Source organism: Dendropsophus ebraccatus, chromosome 14, assembly GCF_027789765.1.
Source record: "Dendropsophus ebraccatus isolate aDenEbr1 chromosome 14, aDenEbr1.pat, whole genome shotgun sequence".
Taxonomy (NCBI): Eukaryota; Metazoa; Chordata; class Amphibia; order Anura; family Hylidae; genus Dendropsophus; species Dendropsophus ebraccatus.
Window position 1 is genome coordinate 79,101,505 of NC_091467.1, and position 25,821 is coordinate 79,127,325.

The 25,821-nt window shown below is 51.3% G+C and overlaps 1 protein-coding gene across 2 annotated transcripts in view; it reads right to left on the bottom strand.

Annotated features, from left to right (window-relative positions):
- LOC138772452 (protein-glutamine gamma-glutamyltransferase E-like) overlaps positions 1–25,821 on the bottom strand; it is a 174,720-nt gene that overhangs the window by 45,529 nt on the left and 103,370 nt on the right. For both annotated transcript variants that reach the window (XM_069952850.1, XM_069952848.1), the window contains 3 exons: positions 21,698–21,827; positions 10,372–10,475; positions 6,210–6,452 (listed from right to left, as the gene is read on the bottom strand). In XM_069952850.1, coding sequence (XP_069808951.1) covers positions 6,210–6,452; positions 10,372–10,475; positions 21,698–21,827 — 477 coding nt within the window. The remainder of the gene's footprint in view (positions 1–6,209; positions 6,453–10,371; positions 10,476–21,697; positions 21,828–25,821) is intronic.

Genomic DNA, 25,821 nt, shown 5'->3' on the forward strand with positions numbered 1-25,821 from the left:
CATCACACCACTACACCCCTCATCATCCTCATGCCCTTCCATCATCATACCACTACACCACCCTTCATCATCCTCACCTGTATGGTTTCTGTAGCCTCCTAGTCACACGCGCTGGCGGGGGACGGGGCTTCTTGCGGCGGGGGGTGGAGCTTCCTGGGACATGGTTTTGCAAAACTGTTGGCAACTATGCAGCACACACAGACCAGTTGTGTGCGCCGGGGCAGTAACGGGACGCACACAGAGCTCCCTGGTGTGTGTGCTGCTGCCTGCCGGGGATGGGGCAGAGCCAGGGAGCTGGAAGCCACAAGTCAGCCGGGGGCCCGTGGGAGGGGAGCAGTACAGTGGCAAGGGGGGGCATCGCGGGCTCCCCCATGGTGGCGACTGCTGCGGCCGTGGTAGCTACTCAACTGCCCAGTGCGGCTGACTGGCAAAGTGATGAATATGCTGCAGCTTATACTTCCTGATGGCTCTCTGCTCCTGGCAAACTCTGGCCACTATGTAGAGTGTGGAGTTCCTGCACGGGGCCACATCACACAATAGCCGGTGAGCTGGCAAGTGGCAGCGCTGCTGCAGTGTCTTCAGGGCGTTGAAATGAGCAGAAATAAGCAGCTCAGGCAACCAGGGTATGTTAGGAAACGCTGAACCACAAGGCTGAAACTGTGTGCCAGGCCAAGGTGTGAGGTAGACGAGCTCGAGAGCCGCCACCAGGTTACAGCCACTGTCACACACAACCTGGCCTGGTTCTAAGTTACGCGGTGAGAGCCACACATCAGTCTGCTGCTCAATACTGACACATATACAAGATATGCAGAACTCCACCATACAAGACACTACCTATACTATTCCAATATATGGGGAAAAAATATTAGAGTAATGAGAAACTTGGGTTCTAGTTACAACTATACACCAATAAAGAAAGAACTGAACCTCTGATGTATTACAACACATATACATTTTATTATCAAAAATATAACATAATAATGATGATAATTCATGGTAATTAAATCAATAAGCAATGAAACCGGGCTGAGTAGAATATTAAAAACAGCAAAAAACATACACGAGGGGGCTGCTGCAGGTGGACACAGTAATTAAAGAACACAGTGAAAATATGAAAAAGATCATGTATCATGAAAGAGTCAAAGTGCTATAAATAATAAGGAAGATCCTAATATATAAAAAAAAGTCCATGCAAATATAAACAATAGTAATGAACAAAGTATAATACCATCAGTGGTAAAAATCCAGGGCTCCACCGGCTGCCCCCACCTCGACGCACGTTTCGGCGTAGCCTTTTTCAAGGGGTGGGGGCAGCCGGTGGAGCCCTGGATTTTTACCACTGCTGGTATTATACTTTGTTCATTACTATTGTTTATATTTGCATGGACTTGGTTATATATTAGGATCTTCCTTATTATTTATAGCACTTTGACTCTTTCATGATACATGATCTTTTTCATATTTTCACTGTGTTCTTTAATTACTGTGTCCACCTGCAGCAGCCCCCTCGTGTATGTTTTTTGCTGTTTTTAATATTCTACTCAGCCCGGTTTCATTGCTTATTGATTTAATTACCATAAATTATCATCATTATTATGTTATATTTTTGATAATTTATATGTGTTGTATTGCTGCTCAATACGGTTCACCTGCTCCGCGGCAGTGTTCTGTTTGTTGCCTCGGCTGAGCAATTTTCAGCATGGCCCGTTGCGGCTTCCCCCAAAGCTTCCAGCTTGCCATCAGAGAAATGTAGCGACCACAAGCCCTAGGTGCGGACAGTGGCCTTGGTTCCACTTAGTCCGATGCTTAGGTGACATGTGACGGATCATGCTGGTGGTGGTCAAGTTGTTAGTGTCGGCTCCCCTGCCTATCATTACACGCCACAGGTTGCAAAAGACAATGCGCCTATACTCACTTACTTTAAAAAAAAGTGCCACGCCAATGAAGTGCAGTGTCCCACAGCGGGTGTCTACTGCTCCTTTCTAGCGAGTATAGGTTGGTACTGTGTGTATGTATATGCTTTGAGACTTAGGACTGTAGTATGCTCCTCCCGCCACTACAGGTCACTGTTTACCAAAACACTAGGAAAAAGCTAAAAAATTATAAGCTCCCAAACCTAGCTGATCTTACTTACCATGTCCCTCCGAGTAATTAGAGCCACCTCCTGCCTTTCTAGCTGCCGCTGTTACTAAATTACAAGTTTTTCTAAAAGATGGTCCCATACGACGCTCGTACATTGTATGGAATTAGCAGCAGCTCTCCCTGTCACCTACCTGACTATATAATGTAACCCTCCCCCTGCTGTGTCCCTGCTCCACCAGCTCTCCCTGTCACCTACCTGACTATATAATGTAACCCTCCCCCTGCTGTGTCCCTGCTCCACCAGCTCTCCCTGTCACCTACCTGACTATATAATGTAACCCTCCCCCTGCTGTGTCCCTGCTCCACCAGCTCTCCCTGTCACCTACCTGACTATATAATGTAACCCTCCCCCTGCTGTGTCCCTGCTCCAGCAGCTCTCCCTGTCACCTACCTGACTATATAATGTAACCCTCCCCCTGCTGTGTCCCTGCTCCAGCAGCTCTCCCTGTCACCTACCTGACTATATAATGTAACCCTCCCCCTGCTGTGTCCCTGCTCCACCAGCTCTCCCTGTCACCTACCTGACTATATAATGTAACCCTCCCCCTGCTGTGTCCCTGCTCCAGCAGCTCTCCCTGTCACCTACCTGACTATATAATGTAACCACCTGCTGTATCCCTGCTCCATCAGCTCTCCCTGTCACCTACCTGACTATATAATGTAACCACATGCTGTGTCCCTGCTCCAGCAGCTCTCCCTGTCACCTACCTGACTATATAATGTAACCCTCCACCTGCTGTGTCCCTGCTCCAGCAGCTCTCCCTGTCACCTACCTGACTATATAATGTAACCCTCCCCCTGCTGTGTCCCTGCTCCACCAGCTCTCCCTGTCACCTACCTGACTATATAATGTAACCCTCCCCCTGCTGTGTCCCTGCTCCACCAGCTCTCCCTGTCACCTACCTGACTATATAATGTAACCCTCCCCCTGCTGTGTCCCTGCTCCACCAGCTCTCCCTGTCACCTACCTGACTATATAATGTAACCCTCCCCCTTCTTTGTCCCTGCTCCACCATCTCTCCCTGTCACCTACCTGACTATATAATGTAACCCTCCCCCTGCTGTGTCCCTGCTCCAGCAGCTCTCCCTGTCACCTACCTGACTATATAATGTAACCCTCCCCCTGCTGTGTCCCTGCTCCAGCAGCTCTCCCTGTCACCTACCTGACTATATAATGTAACCCTCCCCCTGCTGTGTCCCTGCTCCACCAGCTCTCCCTGTCACCTACCTGACTATATAATGTAACCCTCCCCCTGCTGTGTCCCTGCTCCAGCAGCTCTCCCTGTCACCTACCTGACTATATAATGTAACCACCTGCTGTATCCCTGCTCCATCAGCTCTCCCTGTCACCTACCTGACTATATAATGTAACCACATGCTGTGTCCCTGCTCCAGCAGCTCTCCCTGACACCTACCTGACTATATAATGTAACCCTCCACCTGCTGTGTCCCTGCTCCAGCAGCTCTCCCTGTCACCTACCTGACTATATAATGTAACCCTCCCCCTGCTGTGTCCCTGCTCCACCAGCTCTCCCTGTCACCTACCTGACTATATAATGTAACCCTCCCCCTGCTGTGTCCCTGCTCCAGCAGCTCTCCCTGTCACCTACCTGACTATATAATGTAACCCTCCACCTGCTGTGTCCCTGCTCCAGCAGCTCTCCCTCTCACCTACCCGACTATATAATGTAACCACCTGCTGTGTCCCTGCTCCAGCAGCTCTCCCTGTCACCTACCTGACTATATAATGTAACCACCTGCTGTATCCCTTCTCCAGCAGCTCTCCCTGTCACCTACCTGACTATGCAATTTAAACACCTGCTGTGTCCCTGCTCCAGCAGCTCTCCCTGTCACCTACCTGACTATATAATGTAACCACCTGCTGTGTCCCTGCTCCAGCAGCTCTCCCTGTCACCTACCTGACTATATAATGTAACCCTCCACCTGCTGTGTCCCTGCTCCAGCAGCTCTCCCTGTCACCTACATGACTATATAATGTAACCACCTGCTGTGTCCCTGCTCCAGCAGCTCTCCCTGTCCCCTACCTGACTATATAATGTAACCACCTGCTGTATCCCTGCTCCATCAGCTCTCCCTGTCACCTACCTGACTATATAATGTAACCACATGCTGTGTCCCTGCTCCAGCAGCTCTCCCTGTCACCTACCTGACTATATAATGTAACCCTCCACCTGCTGTGTCCCTGCTCCAGCAGCTCTCCCTGTCACCTACCTGACTATATAATGTAACCCTCCCCCTGCTGTGTCCCTGCTCCACCAGCTCTCCCTGTCACCTACCTGACTATATAATGTAACCCTCCCCCTGCTGTGTCCCTGCTCCAGCAGCTCTCCCTGTCACCTACCTAACTATATAATGTAACCCTCCACCTGCTGTGTCCCTGCTCCAGCAGCTCTCCCTCTCACCTACCCGACTATATAATGTAACCACCTGCTGTGTCCCTGCTCCAGCAGCTCTCCCTGTCACCTACCTGACTATATAATGTAACCACCTGCTGTATCCCTGCTCCAGCAGCTCTCCCTGTCACCTACCTGACTATGCAATTTAAACACCTGCTGTGTCCCTGCTCCAGCAGCTCTCCCTCTCACCTACCTGACTATATAATGTAACCACCTGCTGTCCCTGCTCCAACAGCTCTCCCTGTCACCTACCTGACTATATAATGTAACCACCCGCTGTGTCCCTGCTCCAGCAACTCTCCCTGTCCCCTACCTGACTATATAATGTAACCACCTGCTGTCCCTGCTCCAGCAGCTCTCCCTGTCACGTACCTGACTATATAATGTAACCACCTGCTGTGTCCCTGCTCCAGCAGCTCTCCCTGTCACCTACCTGACTATATAATGTAACCACCTGCTGTGTCCCTGCTCCAGCAGCTCTCCCTGTCACCTACCTGACTATATAATGTAACCACCTGCTGTGTCCCTGCTCCAGCAGCTCTCCCTGTCACCTACCTGACTATATAATGTAACCACCTGCTGTGTCCCTGCTCCAGCAGCTCTCCCTCTCACCTACCTGACTATATAATGTAACCACCTGCTGTGTCCCTGCTCCAGCAGCTCTCCCTGTCACCTACCTGACTATATAATGTAACCCTCCACCTGCTGTGTCCCTGCTCCAGCAGCTCTCCCTGTCACCTACCTGACTATATAATGTAACCACCTGCTGTGTCCCTGCTCTCAGCTCTGGTGTAGGTCAGTACAGCCCCACCCCTCCAGGACAGCATAGCCCCCTCCAGGACAGCCCACCCCCCTCGCCCTCCTCCAGGACAGCCCACCCCCCTCGCCCTCCTCCAGGACAGCCCACCCTCCTCCAGGGAATGATAAATGTAAAAACACCTCCAACACCACAAATCACGGATCAAGGGGCGCAGGTCCAGAGAGAAAAAGGTAAAAATAGAATATAAAATAATTTAATAATATAATAAGAGTCCTCAAGTGACTCTTGAAAAAGGAACCGATGCGGTTCCGAAACGCGTTGGGTCTTATTATATTATTAAATTATTTTATATTCTATTTTTACCTTTTTCTCTCTGGACCTGCGCCCCTTGATCCGTGATTTGTGGTGTTGGAGGTGTTTTTACATTTATCATTCCCTTGGGATAGCGGGAGCGGCTGCGGTCCTTTTACATATGCTTTGATGAGTGTTGTGCCTCTATCTATAGCACAACTCCACCAGGTGAGAGTCTCCGGACACACTGATTCCTCCCTGTGTTTTTTATATCATTGATCCACGCTATGGAGTGCTGTCCCCTTGTATTTTATTCACCCTCCTCCAGGACAGCCCACCCCCCTCCAGTACAGCCCACCCCCCCTCACCCCCCCCCCCCCACCAGGACAGCCCACCCCCCTCCAGGACAGCCCACCCCCCTCACCCCCCCACCAGGACAGCCCACCCCCCTCGCCCTCCTCCAGGACAGCCCACCCCCCTCGCCCCCCCTCCAGGACAGCCCACCCCCCTCGCCCCCCCTCTAGGACAGCCCACCCCCCTCGCCCCCCTCCAGTACAGCCACTAAGAGAGAGAGAAGGGGGCCCTGACGGAGGACTCACCCTCTGGATATTTGTAGCTGTCCGTTATATCCATCCGTTTATCGCTGCCCACAGCTTTGGTGCTGATATATTTGCCCACAGATTCGCTGTCGGTGTAGACTTTCTCCTTTAGATCCTTGTCGTAGTAAACCCACGTAATGCGATCAGCGTTAACTTCCGAGAAAATGAATGGGCCATCGTAATCCAGATCAATGTCTCCTTGTTTGATGGCGTGGACGGAGGTCGGGCCGCAGCAGTGGACTCCTACAGGAAACACATCTACATATCATTCCCATTCAGGATCCCCCCCTGTGTAATGCCTCACTACCCCTGTGGGGGCGCTGCAGGGAGATTGAACATTATGGGGGAGATTTATCAAAGGGTGCAAAATTTAGACTCCCACAGCAACAAATCACAGCTCAGCTCCCGCAGCAACAAATCACAGCTCAGCTCCCGCAGCAACAAATCACAGCTCAGCTTTCAGCTCTGGTGAAAGGAAAGAGGAGCTGTGATTGGTTGCTGTGGGAGCTGAGCTGTGATTGGTTGCTGTGGGAGCTGAGCTGTGATTGGTTGCTGTGGGAGCTGAGCTGTGATTGGTTGCTGTGGTAGCTGAGCTGTGATTGGTTGCTGTGGGAACTGAGCTGTGATTGGTTGCTGTGGGAGCTGAGCTGTGATTGGTTGCTGTGGGAGCTGAGCTGTGATTGGTTGCTGTGGGAGCTGAGCTGTGATTGGTTGCTGTGGGAGCTGAGCTGTGATTGGTTGCTGTGGGAACTGAGCTGTGATTGGTTGCTGTGGGAGCTGAGCTGTGATTGGTTGCTGGGGGAGCTGAGCTGTGATTGGTTGCTGTGGGCAGTTTGCACCCTCTGATAAATCTCCTGCTTATTGTTCAGCTGTTGATAGTCTATCTGCTCCCTAGATCTTCCCCCTTTATCTGGCTGCAGGATGTGGGACCTGGACTTCTATGGCTCGAGGGCATCGGGTCACTCACCGTCCTGGTGTGAGCTGCAGCTGGTTGCCATAAACCAGACAAAGAGTCAGCGGAACAGGGAACAGAGCGAGTAATGGTGGTCAGCAGGCCGGCTCTTCAGCGGGGGAGACAGCCCAGGGCTGGAGGGAGTTTAAATAGGTGCAGGTGGCTCTGGATTGGCAGGTGGCAGTAGTGGGCGGCGACAAGCTGCCTCTATAAATCCAGAGCAGGCGGTCACACATGCCCCCTAGTGGCCACTGCAGCAGGCACAAGGATGCTAGGGAAGACGAGCAGCCCAGGCAGCAGCATACAGTACAGCAGGGGAGCAGACAGGGCGGCAGTAGTGAGCAGGAACAGGCACCAGTATACAGTACAGCAGGGGAGCAGACAGGGCGGCAGTAGTGAGCAGGAACGGGCAGCAGCATACAGTACAGCAGGGGAGCAGACAGGGCGGCAGCGGCGAGCAGGAACAGGCACCAGCATACAGTACAGCAGGGGAGCAGACAGGGCGGCAGTGGTGAGCAGGAACAGGCAGCAGTATACAGTACAGCAGGGGAGCAGACAGGGCGGCAGTGGTGAGCAGGAACAGGCAGCAGCATACAGTACAGCAGGGGAGCAGACAGGGCGGCAGTGGTGAGCAGGAACAGGCAGCAGCATACAGTACAGAAGGGGAGTGGACAGGGCGGCAGTAGTGAGCAGGAACAGGCACCAGCATACAGCACAGCAGGGGAGCAGACAGGGCGGCAGTAGTGAGCAGGAACGGGCAGCAGCATACAGCACAGCAGGGGAGCAGACAGGGCGGCAGTATTGAGCAGGAACGGGCAGCAGCATACAGTACAGCAGGGGAGCAGACAGGGCGGCAGTAGTGAGCAGGAACAGGCGGCACCAGTATACAGTACAGCAGGGGAGCAGACAGGGCGGCAGTAGTGAGCAGGAACAGGCGGCACCAGTATACAGTACAGCAGGGGAGCAGACAGGGCGGCAGTAGTGAGCAGGAATGGGCAGCACCAGCATACAGTACAGCAGGGGAGCAGACAGGGCGGCAGTGGTGAGCAGGAACAGGCAGCAGCATACAGTACAGCAGGGGAGCAGACAGGGCGGCAGTAGTGAGCAGGAACAGGCACCAGCATACAGTACAGCAGGGGAGCAGACAGGGCGGCAGTAGTGAGCAGGAATGGGCAGCAGCATACAGTACAGCAGGGGAGCAGACAGGGCGGCAGTAGTGAGCAGGAACAGGCAGCAGCATACAGTACAGCAGGGGAGCAGACAGGGCGGCAGTAGTGAGCAGGAACAGGCGGCACCAGCATACAGTACAGCAGGGGAGCAGACAGGGCGGCAGTGGCGAGCAGGAACGGGCAGCAGCATACAGCACAGCAGGGGAGCAGACAGGGCGGCAGTGGCGAGCAGGAACAGGCAGTAGTCTACAGTACAGCAGGGGAGCAGACAGGGCGGCAGTAGTGAGCAGGAACAGGCAGCAGCATACAGTACAGCAGGGGAGCAGACAGGGCGGCAGTAGTGAGCAGGAACAGGCACCAGCATACAGTACAGCAGGGGAGCAGACAGGGTGGCAGTAGTGAGCAGGACAGGCACCAGCATACAGTACAGCAGGGGAGCAGACAGGGCGGCAGTAGTGAGCAGGAACAGGCACCAGTATACAGTACAGCAGGGGAACAGACAGGGCGGCAGTGGTGAGCAGGAACGGGCAGCAGCATACAGTACAGCAGAGGAGCAGACAGGGCGGCAGTAGTGAGCAGGAACAGGCAGCAGCATACAGTACAGCAGGGGAGCAGACAGGGCGGCAGTAGTGAGCAGGAACGGGCAGCAGCATACAGTACAGCAGGGGAGCAGACAGGGCGGCAGTGGTGAGCAGGAACAGGCACCAGCATACAGTACAGCAGGGGAGCAGACAGGGCGGCAGTAGTGAGCAGGAACGGGCGGCACCAGCATACAGTACAGCAGGGGAGCAGACAGGGCGGCAGTAGTGAGCAGGAACGGGCAGCAGCATACAGCACAGCAGGGGAGTGGACAGGGCGGCAGTAGTGAGCAGGAACGGGCGGCACCAGTATACAGTACAGCAGGGGAGCAGACAGGGTGGCAGTGGCGAGCAGGAACGGGCAGCAGCATACAGTACAGCAGGGGAGCAGACAGGGCGGCAGTGGTGAGCAGGAACGGGCAGCAGCATACAGTACAGCAGGGAAGCAGACAGGGCGGCAGTGGTGAGCAGGAACAGGCAGCAGCATACAGTACAGCAGGGGAGCAGACAGGGCGGCAGTAGTGAGCAGGAACGGGCGGCACCAGCATACAGTACAGCAGGGGAGCAGACAGGGCGGCAGTAGTGAGCAGGAACGGGCAGCAGCATACAGCACAGCAGGGGAGTGGACAGGGTGGCAGTAGTGAGCAGGAACGGGCGGCACCAGTATACAGTACAGCAGGGGAGCAGACAGGGCGGCAGTGGCGAGCAGGAACGGGCAGCAGCATACAGTACAGCAGGGGAGCAGACAGGGCGGCAGTGGCGAGCAGGAACGGGCAGCAGCATACAGTACAGCAGGGGAGCAGACAGGGCGGCAGTGGTGAGCAGGAACGGGCAGCAGCATACAGCACAGCAGGGGAGTGGACAGGGCGGCAGTAGTGAGCAGGAACGGGCGGCACCAGCATACAGTACAGCAGGGGAGCAGACAGGGCGGCAGTGGTGAGCAGGAACAGGCGGCACCAGCATACAGTACAGCAGGGGAGCAGACAGGGCGGCAGTGGTGAGCAGGAACGGGCAGCACCAGCATACAGTACAGCAGGGGAGCAGACAGGGCGGCAGTGGTGAGCAGGAACAGGCGGCACCAGCATACAGTACAGCAGGGGAGCAGACAGGGCGGCAGTAGTGAGCAGGAACAGGCGGCACCAGCATACAGTACAGCAGGGGAGCAGACAGGGCGGCAGTAGTGAGCAGGAACGGGCGGCACCAGCATACAGCACAGCAGGGGAGTGGACAGGGCGGCAGTGGCGAGCAGGAACAGGCAGCAGCATACAGCACAGCAGGGGAGTGGACAGGGCGGCAGTAGTGAGCAGGAACAGGCGGCACCAGCATACAGTACAGCAGGGGAGCAGACAGGGCGGCAGTGGTGAGCAGGAACGGGCAGCACCAGCATTACAGTTCGAATTTTCCAAAGAGAGAACTGCTGAAACATGGCGAGTCTGCTGGAAGTAACAGAGCTCATCTTTTACCTCCACTTAGCTCTTGCGGAGTGGAATCCAGCACTTGCCATCCTCCATAACTCGCACCCAACTCTCTTCTAGAGAACCAACTCTCATTCCACACATGAAAGTTCCTGAAGATTAGGAAATAGATTAAAAATACTAATTATTTTGTTGAATTCTTTACTCTTTACAGTTTGATGTGTCCCTGCTCTTTATGGGGTCCTGGCTCTTTATGGCTGTCCCTGCTCTTTATGGGGTCCCGGCTCTTTATGGGGTCCCGGCTCTTTATGGCTGTCCCTGCTCTTTATGGGGTCCCGGCTCTTTATGGCTGTCCCTGCTCTTTATGGCTGTCCCTGCTCTTTATGGCGTCCCTGCTCTTTATGGGGTCCCGGCTCTTTATGGCGTCCCTGCTCTTTATGGCGTCCCGGCTCTTTATGGCTGTCCCTGCTCTTTATGGCTGTCCCTGCTCTTTATGGGGTCCCGGCTCTTTATGGCGACTGTTCGGGATCAGCTGAGGGAAAGCACTATTTCTGCTCATTATAGAACTTGTACATGGCATTTTCATCAGTTTTCCCCTCTAGATTTCAGTTGTCTCTGAGTTGCTGGGTGGAGTGATGATGATGGCTCCAATACACTACACCCCCCCCCCCCCACCCAATACGCTACACCCCCCCCCCACCCAATACGCCACCCCCACCCCCCCACCCAATACGCTACACCCCCCACCCAATACGCTACAACCCCCCACCAATACACTAGAACCACCCCCCACCCAATACGCTACAATCCCTCCACCCAATACGCTACACCCCCCACCCAATACACCCGACCACTACACTACAATCCCCCCACCCAATACACTACACCCCCCCACCCAATACGCTACACCCCCCCACCCAATAAGCTACAATCCTCCCACCCAATATGCTACACCCCCCACCCAATACGCTACACCCCCCCACCCAATAAGCTACAATCCCCCCACCCAATACGCCACAACCCCCTTCTCCCAAAATGCTACAATCCCCCCACCCAATATGTTACACCCCCCCACCCAATACCCTACAACCACCCCCACCCAATACGCCACAACCACCCCCCCACCCAATACGCTACAATCCCCCCACCCAATACGCTACAACCACCCCCGCCCAATACGCTACAATCCCTCCACCCAATACGCTACCCCCCCACCCAATACGCTACACCCCCCCAACCCAATAAGCTACAATCCCCCACCCAATACGCCCCAGCCACTACACCACAATCCTCCCACCCAATATGCTACACCACCTCAACCCCCACCCAATACGCCCCACCCACTACACTACAATACCCCCACCCAATACGCTACACCCCCCACCCAATACGCTACACCCCCGTTTCTGTTTAGGAGGGACAGCACTTTTTCTGGTCATTATATAAACTGACTCATGACCAGATGATGGTTGACCTTTGTTGTCCATAAATCAGGCTGAAGAGAGAAGAGAAAGGCAGAAGATTGTGTGTGTGTGTATATATATATATATATATATATATATATATATTACACATACTGTATATATACTGTATACACACACACACATATATATATATATATATATGTGTGTGTATACAGTATATATACAGTATGTGTAATATATATATATATATTACACATACTGTATATATACTGTATACACACACACACATATATATATATATATATATATATATATATGTGTGTGTATACAGTATATATACAGTATGTGTAATATATATATATATATATATATATATATATATATATATATATATTACACATACTGTATATATACTGTATACACACACATATATATATATATATATATATATATATATATATATGTACACATACACACACATGTATGACTGGAGGCTGTATATTCTGCCTGCAGCCACTAGAGACCCCTCTCTCCCCCCTCAGTCACTAGCGGCCGCTCTCCCCCCATCTACAGGGCCTGACAGGGACATCACCTGTGTGCTGCAGGGAGCCGGGTAATGAGGTGCCTATACAGGGGAGATTATGCTAAAGGGGAATAAGCTATACATACAGGTGTGAGAGGCGAGTATACAGAAATAGGAGACTGGTAATCAGAGCTGTGACTGGGATACAGTGATGTGAGACTGGTGGTATAAGTAGTATGATAATGGATGATGGAGGGGCAGGAGGATAACGAAGGGTGAAATTGTATGATAATGGAGGGTCAGGAGGATGACAAGGGGGTAGTAGTATGATGGGCTGCGGCTACATCATATGGGCACAAACTAGCAGTATATACAGTCAGTCAGTAGAGTGCTAGCTATTAGCCACAGCCTACATGCTGCTCTGAAGGTTACCCTGCCTGCCAAAGGTTCAGTGTCATCCACACCAGCCATGTTACCAGCTACAACTGTATCACTTACCGCTGAGCTGTGTATCTAAGCTCATGAACTGTAATACCATCTGCTGAGCCACTGTATCTCATCCCATCATGTGATACTGTCTGCTCAACTATCTAATCCTACCCAATCTGATATTGTCTACTAAACTGCTGTATCTGATCCTATCATGTTATATTGAGTGCTCAGCTGTGTATCTAATCCCGTCCAGTATGATATGGTCTACCATATGGCTGTATCTAATCCTATCATATTATACTGCATGCTGGTGAACTAATAGTGGGGTATGTAATATACTGGGGACCCGATAGTGGGGTGTGTAATATACTAAGGACCCAATACTGGAGTGTGTAATATACTGGGTGCCCCATACTAGGGTGTGTAATATACTGGGGACCTGATAGTGGGGTGTGTAATATACTGGGGACCCAATACTGGAGTGTGTAATATACTGTGTGCCCCCTACTAGGATGTATAATATACTGGACACCAGATAGTGGGGTGTGTAATATACTAGGGACCCAATACTGGAGTGTGTAATATACTGGGTGCCCCATACTAGGATGTATAATATACTGGACACCTGATAGTGGGGTGTGTAATATACTGGGGACCCAATACTGGAGTGTGTAATATACTGGGTGCCCCATACTAGGGTGTGTAATATACTGGGGTGTGTAACATACTGGAGACCTGATAGTGGGGTGTGTAATATACTGGGTGCCCAATACTAGAATGTATAATATACTGGGGACCTGATAGTGGGGTGTGTAATATACTAGGGACCCAATACTGGAGTGTGTAATATACTGGGTGCCCCATACTAGGATGTATAATATACTGGACACCTGATAGTGGGGTGTGTAATATACTGGGGACCCAATACTGGAGTGTGTAATATACTGGGTGCCCCATACCAGGGTGTGTAATATACTGGGGTGTGTAACATACTGGAGACCTGATAGTGGGGTGTGTAATACAATCGGTGTATTACACTGGCCCCATACTAGGGTGTATAATATACTGGGGACCAGATAGTGAGGTCTGTAATATACTGGGTATCTGATAGTGGTGTGTGTAACATGCTGGGGACCCGATAGTGGGGAGTGTAATATACTGGGGATCTGATAGTGGGGTGTGTAATATACTGGGGATCTGATAGTGGGGTGTGTAATATACTGGGGATCTGATAGTGGGGTGTGTAATATACTGGGGATCTGATAGTGGGGTGTTTAATATACTGGGGATCTGATAGTGGGGTGTGTAATATACTGGGGATCTGATAGTGTGGTGTGTCATATACTGGGGATCTGATAGTGGGGTGTGTAATATACTGGGGATCTGATAGTGGGGCGCTTAATATACTGGGGATCTGATAGTGGGGTGTGTAATATACTGGGGATCTGATAGTGGGGTGTGTAATATACTGGGGACCTAATGCTGGGGTGTGTAATATACTGGGGACCCAATACTGGAGTGTGTAATAAACTGGGTGCCCCATACTAGGGTGTGTAATATACTGGGGTGTGTAACATACTGGAGACCTGATAGTGGGGTGTGTAATACACTGGGTGCCCCATACTAGGGTGTATAATATACTGGGGACCAGATAGTGAGGTCTGTAATATACTGGGGATCTGATAGTGGGGTGTGTAACATGCTGGGGACCAGATAATGAGGTCTGTAATATACTGGGGATCTGATAGTGGGGTGTGTAACATGCTGGGGACCCGATAGTGGGGAGTGTAATATACTGGGGATCTGATAGTGGGGTGTGTAAAATGCTGGGGACCAGATAGTGGGGTGTGTAATATACTGGGGATCGGATAGTGGGGTGTGTAACATGCTGGGGACCAGATAGTGAGGTGTGTAATATACTGGGGATCTGATAGTGGGGTGTGTAATATACTGGGGATCTGATAGTGGGGTGTGTAATATACTGGGGATCTGATATTGGGGTGTGTAATGTACTGGGGATCTGATAGTGGGGTGTGTAATATACTGGGGATCTGATAGTGGGGTGTGTAATATACTGGGGATCTGATATTGGGGTGTGTAATATACTGGGGATCTGATAGTGGGGTGTGTAATATACTGGGGATCTGATATTGGGGTGTGTAATATACTGGGGATCTGATAGTGGGGTGTGTAATATACTGGGGATCTGATAGTGGGGTGTAATATACTGGGGATCTGATAGTGGGGTTTGTAATATACTGCGGATCTGATAATGGGGTGTAATATACTGGGGATCTGATAGTTGGGTGTGTAATATACTGGGGATCTGATAGTGGGGTGTGTAATATACTGGGGATCTGATAGTGGGGTGTAATATACTGGGGATATGATAGTTGGGTGTGTATAATACTGGGGATCTGATAGTGGGGTGTTTAATATACTGGGGATCTGATAGTGGGGTGTGTAATATACTGGGGATCTGATAGTGGGGTGTGTAATATACTGGGGACCTGATAGTGGGGTGTGTAATGTACTGGGGATCTGATAGTGGGGTGTGTAATATACTGGGGATCTGATAGTGGGGTGTAATATACTGGGGATATGATAGTTGGGTGTGTATAATACTGGGGATCTGATAGTGGGGTGTTTAATATACTGGGGATCTGATAGTGGGGTGTGTTATATACTGGGGATCTGATAGTGGGGTGTGTCATATACTGGGGATCTGATAGTGGGGTGTGTAATATACTTGGGATCTGATAGTGGGGTGTTTAATATACTGGGGATCTGATAGTGGGGTGTGTAATATACTGCGGATCTGATTGTGGGGTGTGTAATATACTGGGGATCTGATAGTGGGGTTTGTAATATACTGCGGATCTGATAATGGGGTGTAATATACTGGGGATATGATAGTGCTGTGTGTAATATACTGGGGACCTAATACTGGGGTGTGTATATACTGGGGACCCAATACTGGAGTGGGTAATATACTGGGGACCCAATTCTGGGGTGTGTAATATACTGGGGACCCAATACTGGGGTGTGTAATATACTGGGGACCTGATAGGGGTGTGTGTAATGCTCCCTTTGTATTGTTTGGACTATAAAATTCTATTCTAAAACACCAGCAAACCACAGAGCCACACCCCGCAAACCACACCCCTTGTTAACGCTAAAGTGTCTCTGAAAAAAAAATGTCACGTTGGCAACTATGCATGATGTATCCCTGTATGCTGTATGATCTAGTATACAGGGGCCCGATCATATATGAGCTGTTGCCCCTCTGTAGCTGTGGATAAACCATGTTGTTCTCCCTGGTTAAGTGGGGAGGGGGGGGGGGCAATTCAAAGCTCTGCCCAGGGGCCCATAATGCTGCTACACAGCCCTGAGGACCTATACATACACCACACACGCAGGATATACACACACAAACACACTGAGGATACACACACACACCACACATGCAGGATATACCGTTTACACACACACACGGAGGATATATGCACACTACACACCACACATGCAGGATACACACACACGGAGGATATATACACATACCACATATGCAGGATATACCGTTTACACACACACACGGAGGATATATACACACTACACACCACACATGCAGGATACACACACACGGAGGATATATACACACACCACAAATGCAGGGAATACACACACCATATGCGGAGGATACACACACACACACACACACACCACACATGCAGGATATACTGTTTACACACACACAGAGGATATATACACACCACACATGCAGGATATACACACACACGGAGGATATATACATACCACATATGCAGGATATACACACACACCACATATGCAGGATATACACACAGACACATACACACCACACATGCAGGATATACACACACACAGGATATACACACACTGAGGATACACACACACCACAAATGCAGGGTATACACACACCATATGCGGAGGATATACACACACACACACACCACACATGCAGGATATACTGTCTACACACACACACACGGAGGATATATACACACAACACACCACACATGCAGGATATACACACACATGGAGGATATATACACAAACCACATATGCAGGATATACACACACACACCACACATGCAGGATATACACACACACACACACACACACCACACATGCAGGATATTCACACACACACACACACACCACACATGCAGGATATACACACACACACCACACATGCAGGATATACACACACACACACACACACACACACCACACATGCAGGATATACACACACACACACACCACACATGCAGGATATACACACACACACCACACATGCAGGATATACACACACACACCACACACATGCAGGAGATACATACACACACACACCACACATGCAGGATATACACACACACACACACACACACACCACACATGCAGGATATACACACACACACACACACCACACACATGCAGGAGATACATACACACACACACACAGAGGATATACACACACACACACACACACACACCACACATGCAGGATATACACACACACACACCACACATGCAGGATATACACACACACACCACACATGCAGGATATACACACACACACACACACCACACACATGCAGGAGATACATACACACACACACACCACACACATGCAGGAGATACATACACACACACACACACCACACATGCAGGATATACACACACACACACACACACACACACACACACACACACATGCAGGATATACACACACACACACACCACACACATGCAGGAGATACATACACACACACACACACAGAGGATATACACACACACACACACACACCACACATGCAGGATATACACACACACACCACACATGCAGGATATACACACACACACCACACATGCAGGATATACACACACACAGGATATACACACACTGAGGATACACACACACCACAAATACAGGGTATACACACACCATATGCGGAGGATATACACACACACACACACACACCACACATGCAGGATATACTGTCTACACACACACACACGGAGGATATATACACACAACACACCACACATGCAGGATATACACACACATGGAGGATATATACACAAACCACATATGCAGGATATACACACACCACACATGCAGGATATGCACATACACACACACACACACCACACATGCAGGATATTCACACACACACACACACACACACACACCACACATGCAGGATATACACACACACACCACACATGCAGGATATACACACACACACACACACACACCACACATGCAGGATATACACACACACACACACCACACATGCAGGATATACACACACACACCACACATGCAGGATATACACACACACACCACACACATGCAGGAGATACATACACACACACACCACACATGCAGGATATACACACACACACACACACACACACACACCACACATGCAGGATATACACACACACACACACCACACACATGCAGGAGATACATACACACACACACAGAGGATATACACACACACACACCACACATGCAGGATATACACACACACACCACACATGCAGGATATACACACACACACCACACATGCAGGATATACACACACACACACACACACCACACACATGCAGGAGATACATACACACACACACACCACACATGCAGGATATACACACACACACACACACACCACACATGCAGGATATACACACACACACACACCACACACATGCAGGAGATACATACACACACACACAGAGGATATACACACACACACCACACATGCAGGATATACACACAGACACACACCACACATGCAGGATATACACACACACACACACACCACACATGCAGGATATACACACACACACCACACATGCAGGATATACACACACACACACACCACACACATGCAGGAGGTACATACACACACACAGAGGATACACACACACACACCACACATGCAGGATATACACACAGACACACACCACACACATGCAGGAGGTACATACACACACACAGAGGATACACACACACACACCACACATGCAGGATATACACATGCAGTGTCCCAGAGCCGGGTCCACTGTTCTTTCTTACAAGTATAGGTCGGTACTATGTGTATGTATAACCTCTGAGACTGTAGTCAGTAGTGTACGATTCCCGCCACTAGATGTCACTGTCCTACTGCACGGCTGATGAAGTACAGAAGTGTTGCCTGATGTCTCTGTTATTGATGATGTGTATTTCCTGTCACTGTCTGATGATTTCTAGTAAACAGTCCCCAAGTTAGCGACCTCAGGAGTAGTCACCTATCACTGAGGGTTATCTTATGTCTATTGCCCAGTTAGATTCCACTCGTTAGCCTTCGCTCTCTCTTTATATAATATATATATATATAGATATATATATATATATAGATATATATAGATATATATATATATATATTGGGGTGGGACTATTGGGTTCAGAGTTCTAGTTGTCAGTGTATGAGAGGGTGTGTATCCACAGACCCTGCTGAGCGGACTCTTCCAGGCCCTGGCCTGCCGTCTTGCGGGGACTTCTGTTATTTCTGCTGACTACTAGATCACAGCCATTTCTGGCTACAGAGCCGCGTGGAGGGACAGCGGGGAAGAATCGGGACCAAATCTAATCACACTGGGGGGACTCTTCTTCTGCTGCTGCTTCTGAAGGATTATACAAGTAAGGGTACGTTCACATTGAGGAAAACAGGCGGAAATTGTATACTGTGTGTGGTGTTACACTGGGTCAGGCTGTATACTGTGTGTGTGGTGTTACACTGGGTCAGGCTGTATACTGTGTGTGTGTGGTGTTACACTGGGTCAGGCTGTATACTGTGTGTGGTGTTACACTGGGTCAGGCTGTATACTGTGTGTGGTGTTACACTGTGTCAGGCTGTATACTGTGTGTGGTGTTACACTGGGTCAGGCTGTATACTGTGTGTGGTGTTACACTGGGTCAGGCTGTATACTGTGTGTGGTGTTACACTGGGTCAGGCTGTATACTGTGTGTGGTGTTACACTGGGTCAGGCTGTATACTGTGTGTGGTGTTAAACTGGGTCAGGCTGTATACTGTGTGTGGTGTTACACTGGGTCAGGCTGTATACTGTGTGTGGTGTTACACTGGGTCAGGCTGTATACTGTGTGTGGTGTTACACTGGGTTAGGCTGTATACTGTGTGTGTGTGTGGTGTTACACTGGGTCAGGCTGTATACTGTGTGTGTGTGTGGTGTTACACTGGGTCAGGCTGTATACTGTGTGTGGTGTCTGTTACACTGGGTCAGGCTGTATACTGTGTGTGGTGTTGCACTGGGTCAGGCTGTATACTGTGTGTGGTGTCACACTGGGTTAGGCTGTATACTGTGTGTGGTGTCAGTATACAGCCTGACCCAGTGTAACAGACACCACACACAGTATACAGCCTGACCCAGTGTGACACCACACACAGTATACAGCCTGACCCAGTGTAACACCACACACAGTATACAGCCTGACCCAGTGTAACAGTGTGTGGTGTTACACTGGGTCAGGCTGTATACTGTGTGTGGTGTCACACTGGGTCAGGCTGTATACTGTGTGTGGTGTCTGTTACACTGGGTCAGGCTGTATACTGTGTGTGTGTGTGTGTGTGTGTGTGTGTGTGTGTGTGCGTGTGTGCACACACGCACCTGTCTGTGTATGAGAACTGTGGATGTAAACATGCAGTGTGGAAGTGTATGTGTATAAAGTGTGTTTCTGTATGTAATGTGCTCAGTAAATGTACTATGTGTGTTTAAAGGATGTATGTACACATGTACAGTATGTGTATATGATGTATGCATGTAGTGTGTGTGTATATGATGTATGTATATGGTGTATGCATGTACAGTATGGGTGTATATGATGTATGTATATGCATGTACAGTATGTGTATGTGATATGTATATGTGTATGCATGTACAGTATGGGTGTATATGATGTATGTATATGCATGTACAGTATGTGTATGTGATATGTATATGTGTATGCATGTACAGTATGGGTGTATATGATGTATGTGTATGCATTACAGTATGTGTGTAAATGATGTAACTGTATGCATGCACAGTATATGTGTATACAATGTATGTATATGGTGTATGTATGTACATTATATGTGTAGATGTAAGCCCCAGAGAAGAGCAGAAACATTGACAGGTTATCCCTAGAACTACAACCTCCATCATGCCATGTTAACACTTCATGATGGGAGTTGTAGTTTTGCAGTCTCTGTCTCTCCAGATTGCAGCACTACAATCTCCATCATGTCTACTGGGAGCTCATGATGGGAGTTGTAGTTTTGCAGTCTCTGTCTCTCCAGATTGCAGCACTACAATCTCCATCATGTCTACTGGGAGCTCATGATGGGAGTTGTAGTTTTGCAGTCTTCTGTCTCTCCAGGTTACAGCACTACAACCTCATCATGGCCTGCTGGCAGTTCATGATGGGAGTTGTTTTTCAGCTGGGGTCGGTTGTGTACGAAGTGGAAGGAGGGGGGGGGCCCAGGTAGGGGGACAGCCCGGGGCACAGGGTACATTTAATCCGCCACTGGCTATTGTCTTCAAAGATTGTTCAAGCCCTTATGAGTGTTCTGTGGATTGTAGATGTATGAGTGTGTGACACTACAAGTACCTACCTCCTAGCAGAGTGCCTATTGTGTGCAGAGACAGGGAGATCGGGGACTGTCCTTAGTCCTGTCCTTGTCAGATCAGAGACTCTGTTATCCCTCCAGTACAACCCCTGCAGCTCTACAACTACTCTACTCATCTGCAGCAACTACAACTCCTAGTAAGTGCACAGTGCTGCCAGAGAATCCGGGGGTGGCCAGCTGCTCCCACTCCTGGCTACCGGGATAAGTGCCCCCCAACATCTGCTCCCCCCCCCCCACACACACATGCAGATAAGAATAGAGAATATCTTCCATACCACAGGCTGTCTTTACTCATGGATTTTCCCTTTTTACTGTAGAGACTATCGATACTCAGATTTCCATCCTTGTCATGGGCCGAAACAAAATTTGTCACCACTCTGGTTGGTATTCCCAAACAGCGAAGAACTGCAAATGAATAAAGGCATAAAAATGTCAAGATGTTATAAAGTTACCCCAAATCAGAAAAGAACAAATGCAGATCCAATCAGTGACAACCTAATGTATGGGGGCTCCATCCTGTGACCGATGTCTGCACTCCCTTGTGTACACAGCGCCCCCTACAGAGCCACAGTTACCAGTCTCAAAACACAGGACTAGTCAAGGAAGGACCTGGCCAATAGAAGTCTCCTGAGACCACCAAACCACCATATTACGTGGCCCCTTCAGTCAATATCCAACCCAATTACGAGTCTGAGGATACGACCAGGGAAATCCCCGGGATCCATCCCCAGACATCTGCCCCGGGGTGTCCATCCCCAGACACCTGCCCCGGGGTGTCCATCCCCAGACATCTGCCCCGGGGTGTCCATCCCCAGACATCTGCCCCGGGGTGTCCATCCCCAGACATCTGCCCCGGGGTGTCCATCCCCAGACATCTGCCCCGGGGTGTCCATCCCCAGACACCTGCCCCGGGGTGTCCATCCCCAGACACCTGCCCCGGGGTGTCCATCCCCAGACACCTGCCCCGGGGTGTCCATCCCCAGACACCTGCCCCGGGGTGTCCATCCCCAGACACCTGCCCCGGGGTGTCCATCCCCAGACACCTGCCCCGGGGTGTCCATCCCCAGACACCTGCCCCGGGGTGTCCATCCCCAGACACCTGCCCCGGGGTGTCCATCCCCAGACACCTGCCCCGGGGTGTCCATCCCCAGACATCTGCCCCGGGGTGTCCATCCCCAGACACCTGCCCCGGGGTGTCCATCCCCAGACACCTGCCCCGGGGTGTCCATCCCCAGACACCTGCCCCGGGGTGTCCATCCCCAGACACCTGCCCCGGGGTGTCCATCCCCAGACACCTGCCCCGGGGTGTCCATCCCCAGACACCTGCCCCGGGGTGTCCATCCCCAGACACCTGCCCCGGGGTGTCCATCCCCAGACACCTGCCCCGGGGTGTCCATCCCCAGACACCTGCCCCGGGGTGTCCATCCCCAGACACCTGCCCCGGGGTGTCCATCCCCAGACACCTGCCCCGGGGTGTCCATCCCCAGACATCTGCCCCGGGGTGTCCATCCCCAGACATCTGCCCCGGGGTGTCCATCCCCAGACACCTGCCCCGGGGTGTCCATCCCCAGACACCTGCCCCGGGGTGTCCATCCCCAGACACCTGCCCCGGGGTGTCCATCCCCAGACACCTGCCCCGGGGTGTCCATCCCCAGACACCTGCCCCGGGGTGTCCATCCCCAGACACCTGCCCCGGGGTGTCCATCCCCAGACACCTGCCCCGGGGTGTCCATCCCCAGACATCTGCCCCGGGGTGTCCATCCCCAGACACCTGCCCCGGGGTGTCCATCCCCAGACACCTGCCCCGGGGTGTCCATCCCCAGACATCTGCCCCGGGGTGTCCATCCCCAGACATCTGCCCCGGGGTGTCCATCCCCAGACATCTGCCCCGGGGTGTCCATCCCCAGACATCTGCCCCGGGGTGTCCATCCCCAGACATCTGCCCCCGGGGTGTCCATCCCCAGACACCTGCCCCGGGGTGTCCATCCCCAGACACCTGCCCCGGGGTGTCCATCCCCAGACACCTGCCCCGGGGTGTCCATCCCCAACACCTGCCCCGGGGTGTCCATCCCCAGACACCTGCCCCGGGGTGTCCATCCCCAGACACCTGCCCCGGGGTGTCCATCCCCAGACACCTGCCCCGGGGTGTCCATACCCCAGACACCTGCCCCGGGGTGTCCATCCCCAGACATCTGCCCCGGGGTGTCCATCCCCAGACATCTGCCCCGGGGTGTCCATCCCCAGACATCTGCCCCGGGGTGTCCATCCCCAGACATCTGCCCCGGGGTGTCCATCCCCAGACATCTGCCCCGGGGTGTCCATCCCCAGACACCTGCCCCGGGGTGTCCATCCCCAGACATCTGCCCCGGGGTGTCCATCCCCAGACATCTGCCCCGGGGTGTCCATCCCCAGACACCTGCCCCGGGGTGTCCATCCCCAGACACCTGCCCCAGGGTGTTGCCCCTCATCAGTGTGGAGCAGGATTCTGGCTAGGTGGGAGCAATGCCTAGTAGAGCCATAAGAGAAACAGATCACTGATCTCAGGGAGACCAGCCAAAGAAGACACCACCACCTGCTGGTTACAGCACTCACCCTAACCCTAGGTGCATGCTCAGCCGGCAAGGCCTTCTTCAGCCGGCCTCCCTGAGTGATCTGTTTTCTGTATTGCCTTATTATTAGTCAGATGCCATGAAATGCTTTATGCATCCCTAGTTATATATGCCCATAGACTCCCCGAGCCGGGGGGGCACTGCCAGACATCTGTCAGGAGAGAGTAGGAAGACACAATAGAGAGTGGCTGATTCTTCCCAAATTGGTGGGGTGGGCCAGCTTTTTACTTCAAGGGGAACTCCAGTGACTGGAGTCAGAAAGTTATATAGATTTGTAATTTGCTTCTATATATAAATGTTCAGTCTCCCAGTACTTATCAGCTGCTGTATGTCCTGCAGGAAGTGGTGTATTCTCTCCACTATGACACAGTGCTCTCTGCTGCCACCTCTGTCCATGTCAGGAACTGTCCAGAGCAGGAGAGGTTTTCTATAGGGATTTGCTGCTGCTCTGGACAGTTCCTGACATGGACAGAGGTGGCAGCAGAGAGCACTGTGTCAGAATGGTGAGAATACGCCACTTTCTGCAGGACATGCAGCAGCTGATAAGTACTGAAGACTGGAGAGAATACACCACTTCCTGTAGGACATACAGCACCTGATAACTACTGGAATACTGGAAATCTTTACATAGATGTAATTTACAAATCTATATAACTTTCTCAAACCAATTGATTAGAAAAAAAAACAACAACTCTGAAGTAAACCTTTAAAGGGGTAGTGCGGTGCTACACAATTATTCACTAAATAACACACAAAGTGTAGCACCGCACTGCCCCTTTAAGTCTATAATAGAAAATCCACACATTTACAGTAATTTGTCTACACTTTCCTTAGTTAAGAATAAGTGAAAATGAAACTTTCCCTTACATCCTAAGCTGCAGCACGAATGGGGATCTAGCAAGACCCATAAGAAGGTAGGGGGGGGGGCATTACTTTTCATAACCCCCGTTGTACTGAAAGTTGGTCATATGACCTAATGTCCGGTCCATGCAGATCCTGTCAGTGAGTACACAATTCATGGTCATTGCCCTGGTAACAGTGCGCTCTAGGAGGCTGAGATACCTTACATCCGGCCATTGCCCTGGTAACAGTGCGCTCTAGGAGGCTGAGATACCTTACATCCGGCCATTGCCCTGGTAACAGTGCGCTCTAGGAGGCTGAGATACCTTACATCCGGCCATTGCCCTGGTAACAGTGCGCTCTAGGAGGCTGAGATACCTTACATCCGGCCATTGCCCTGGTAACAGTGCGCTCTAGGAGGCTGAGATACCTTACATCCGGCCATTGCCCCGGTAACAGTGCGCTCTAGGAGGCTGAGATACCTTACATCCGGCCATTGCCCCGGTAACAGTGCGCTCTAGGAGGCAGAGATACCTTACATCCGGCCATTGCCCCGGTAACAGTGCGCTCTAGGAGGCTGAGATACCTTACATCCGGCCATTGCCCCGGTAACAGTGCGCTCTAGGAGGCTGAGATACCTTACATCCGGCCATTGCCCCGGTAACAGTGCGCTCTAGGAGGCTGAGATACCTTACATCCGGCCATTGCCCCGGTAACAGTGCGCTCTAGGAGGCTGAGATCCTTACATCCGGCCATTGCCCCGGTAACAGTGCGCTCTAGGAGGCTGAGATACCTTACATCCGGCCATTGCCCCGGTAACAGTGCGCTCTAGGAGGCTGAGATACCTTACATCCGGCCATTGCCCCGGTAACAGTGCGCTCTAGGAGGCTGAGATACCTTACATCCGGCCATTGCCCCCGGTAACAGTGCGCTCTAGGAGGCTGAGATAC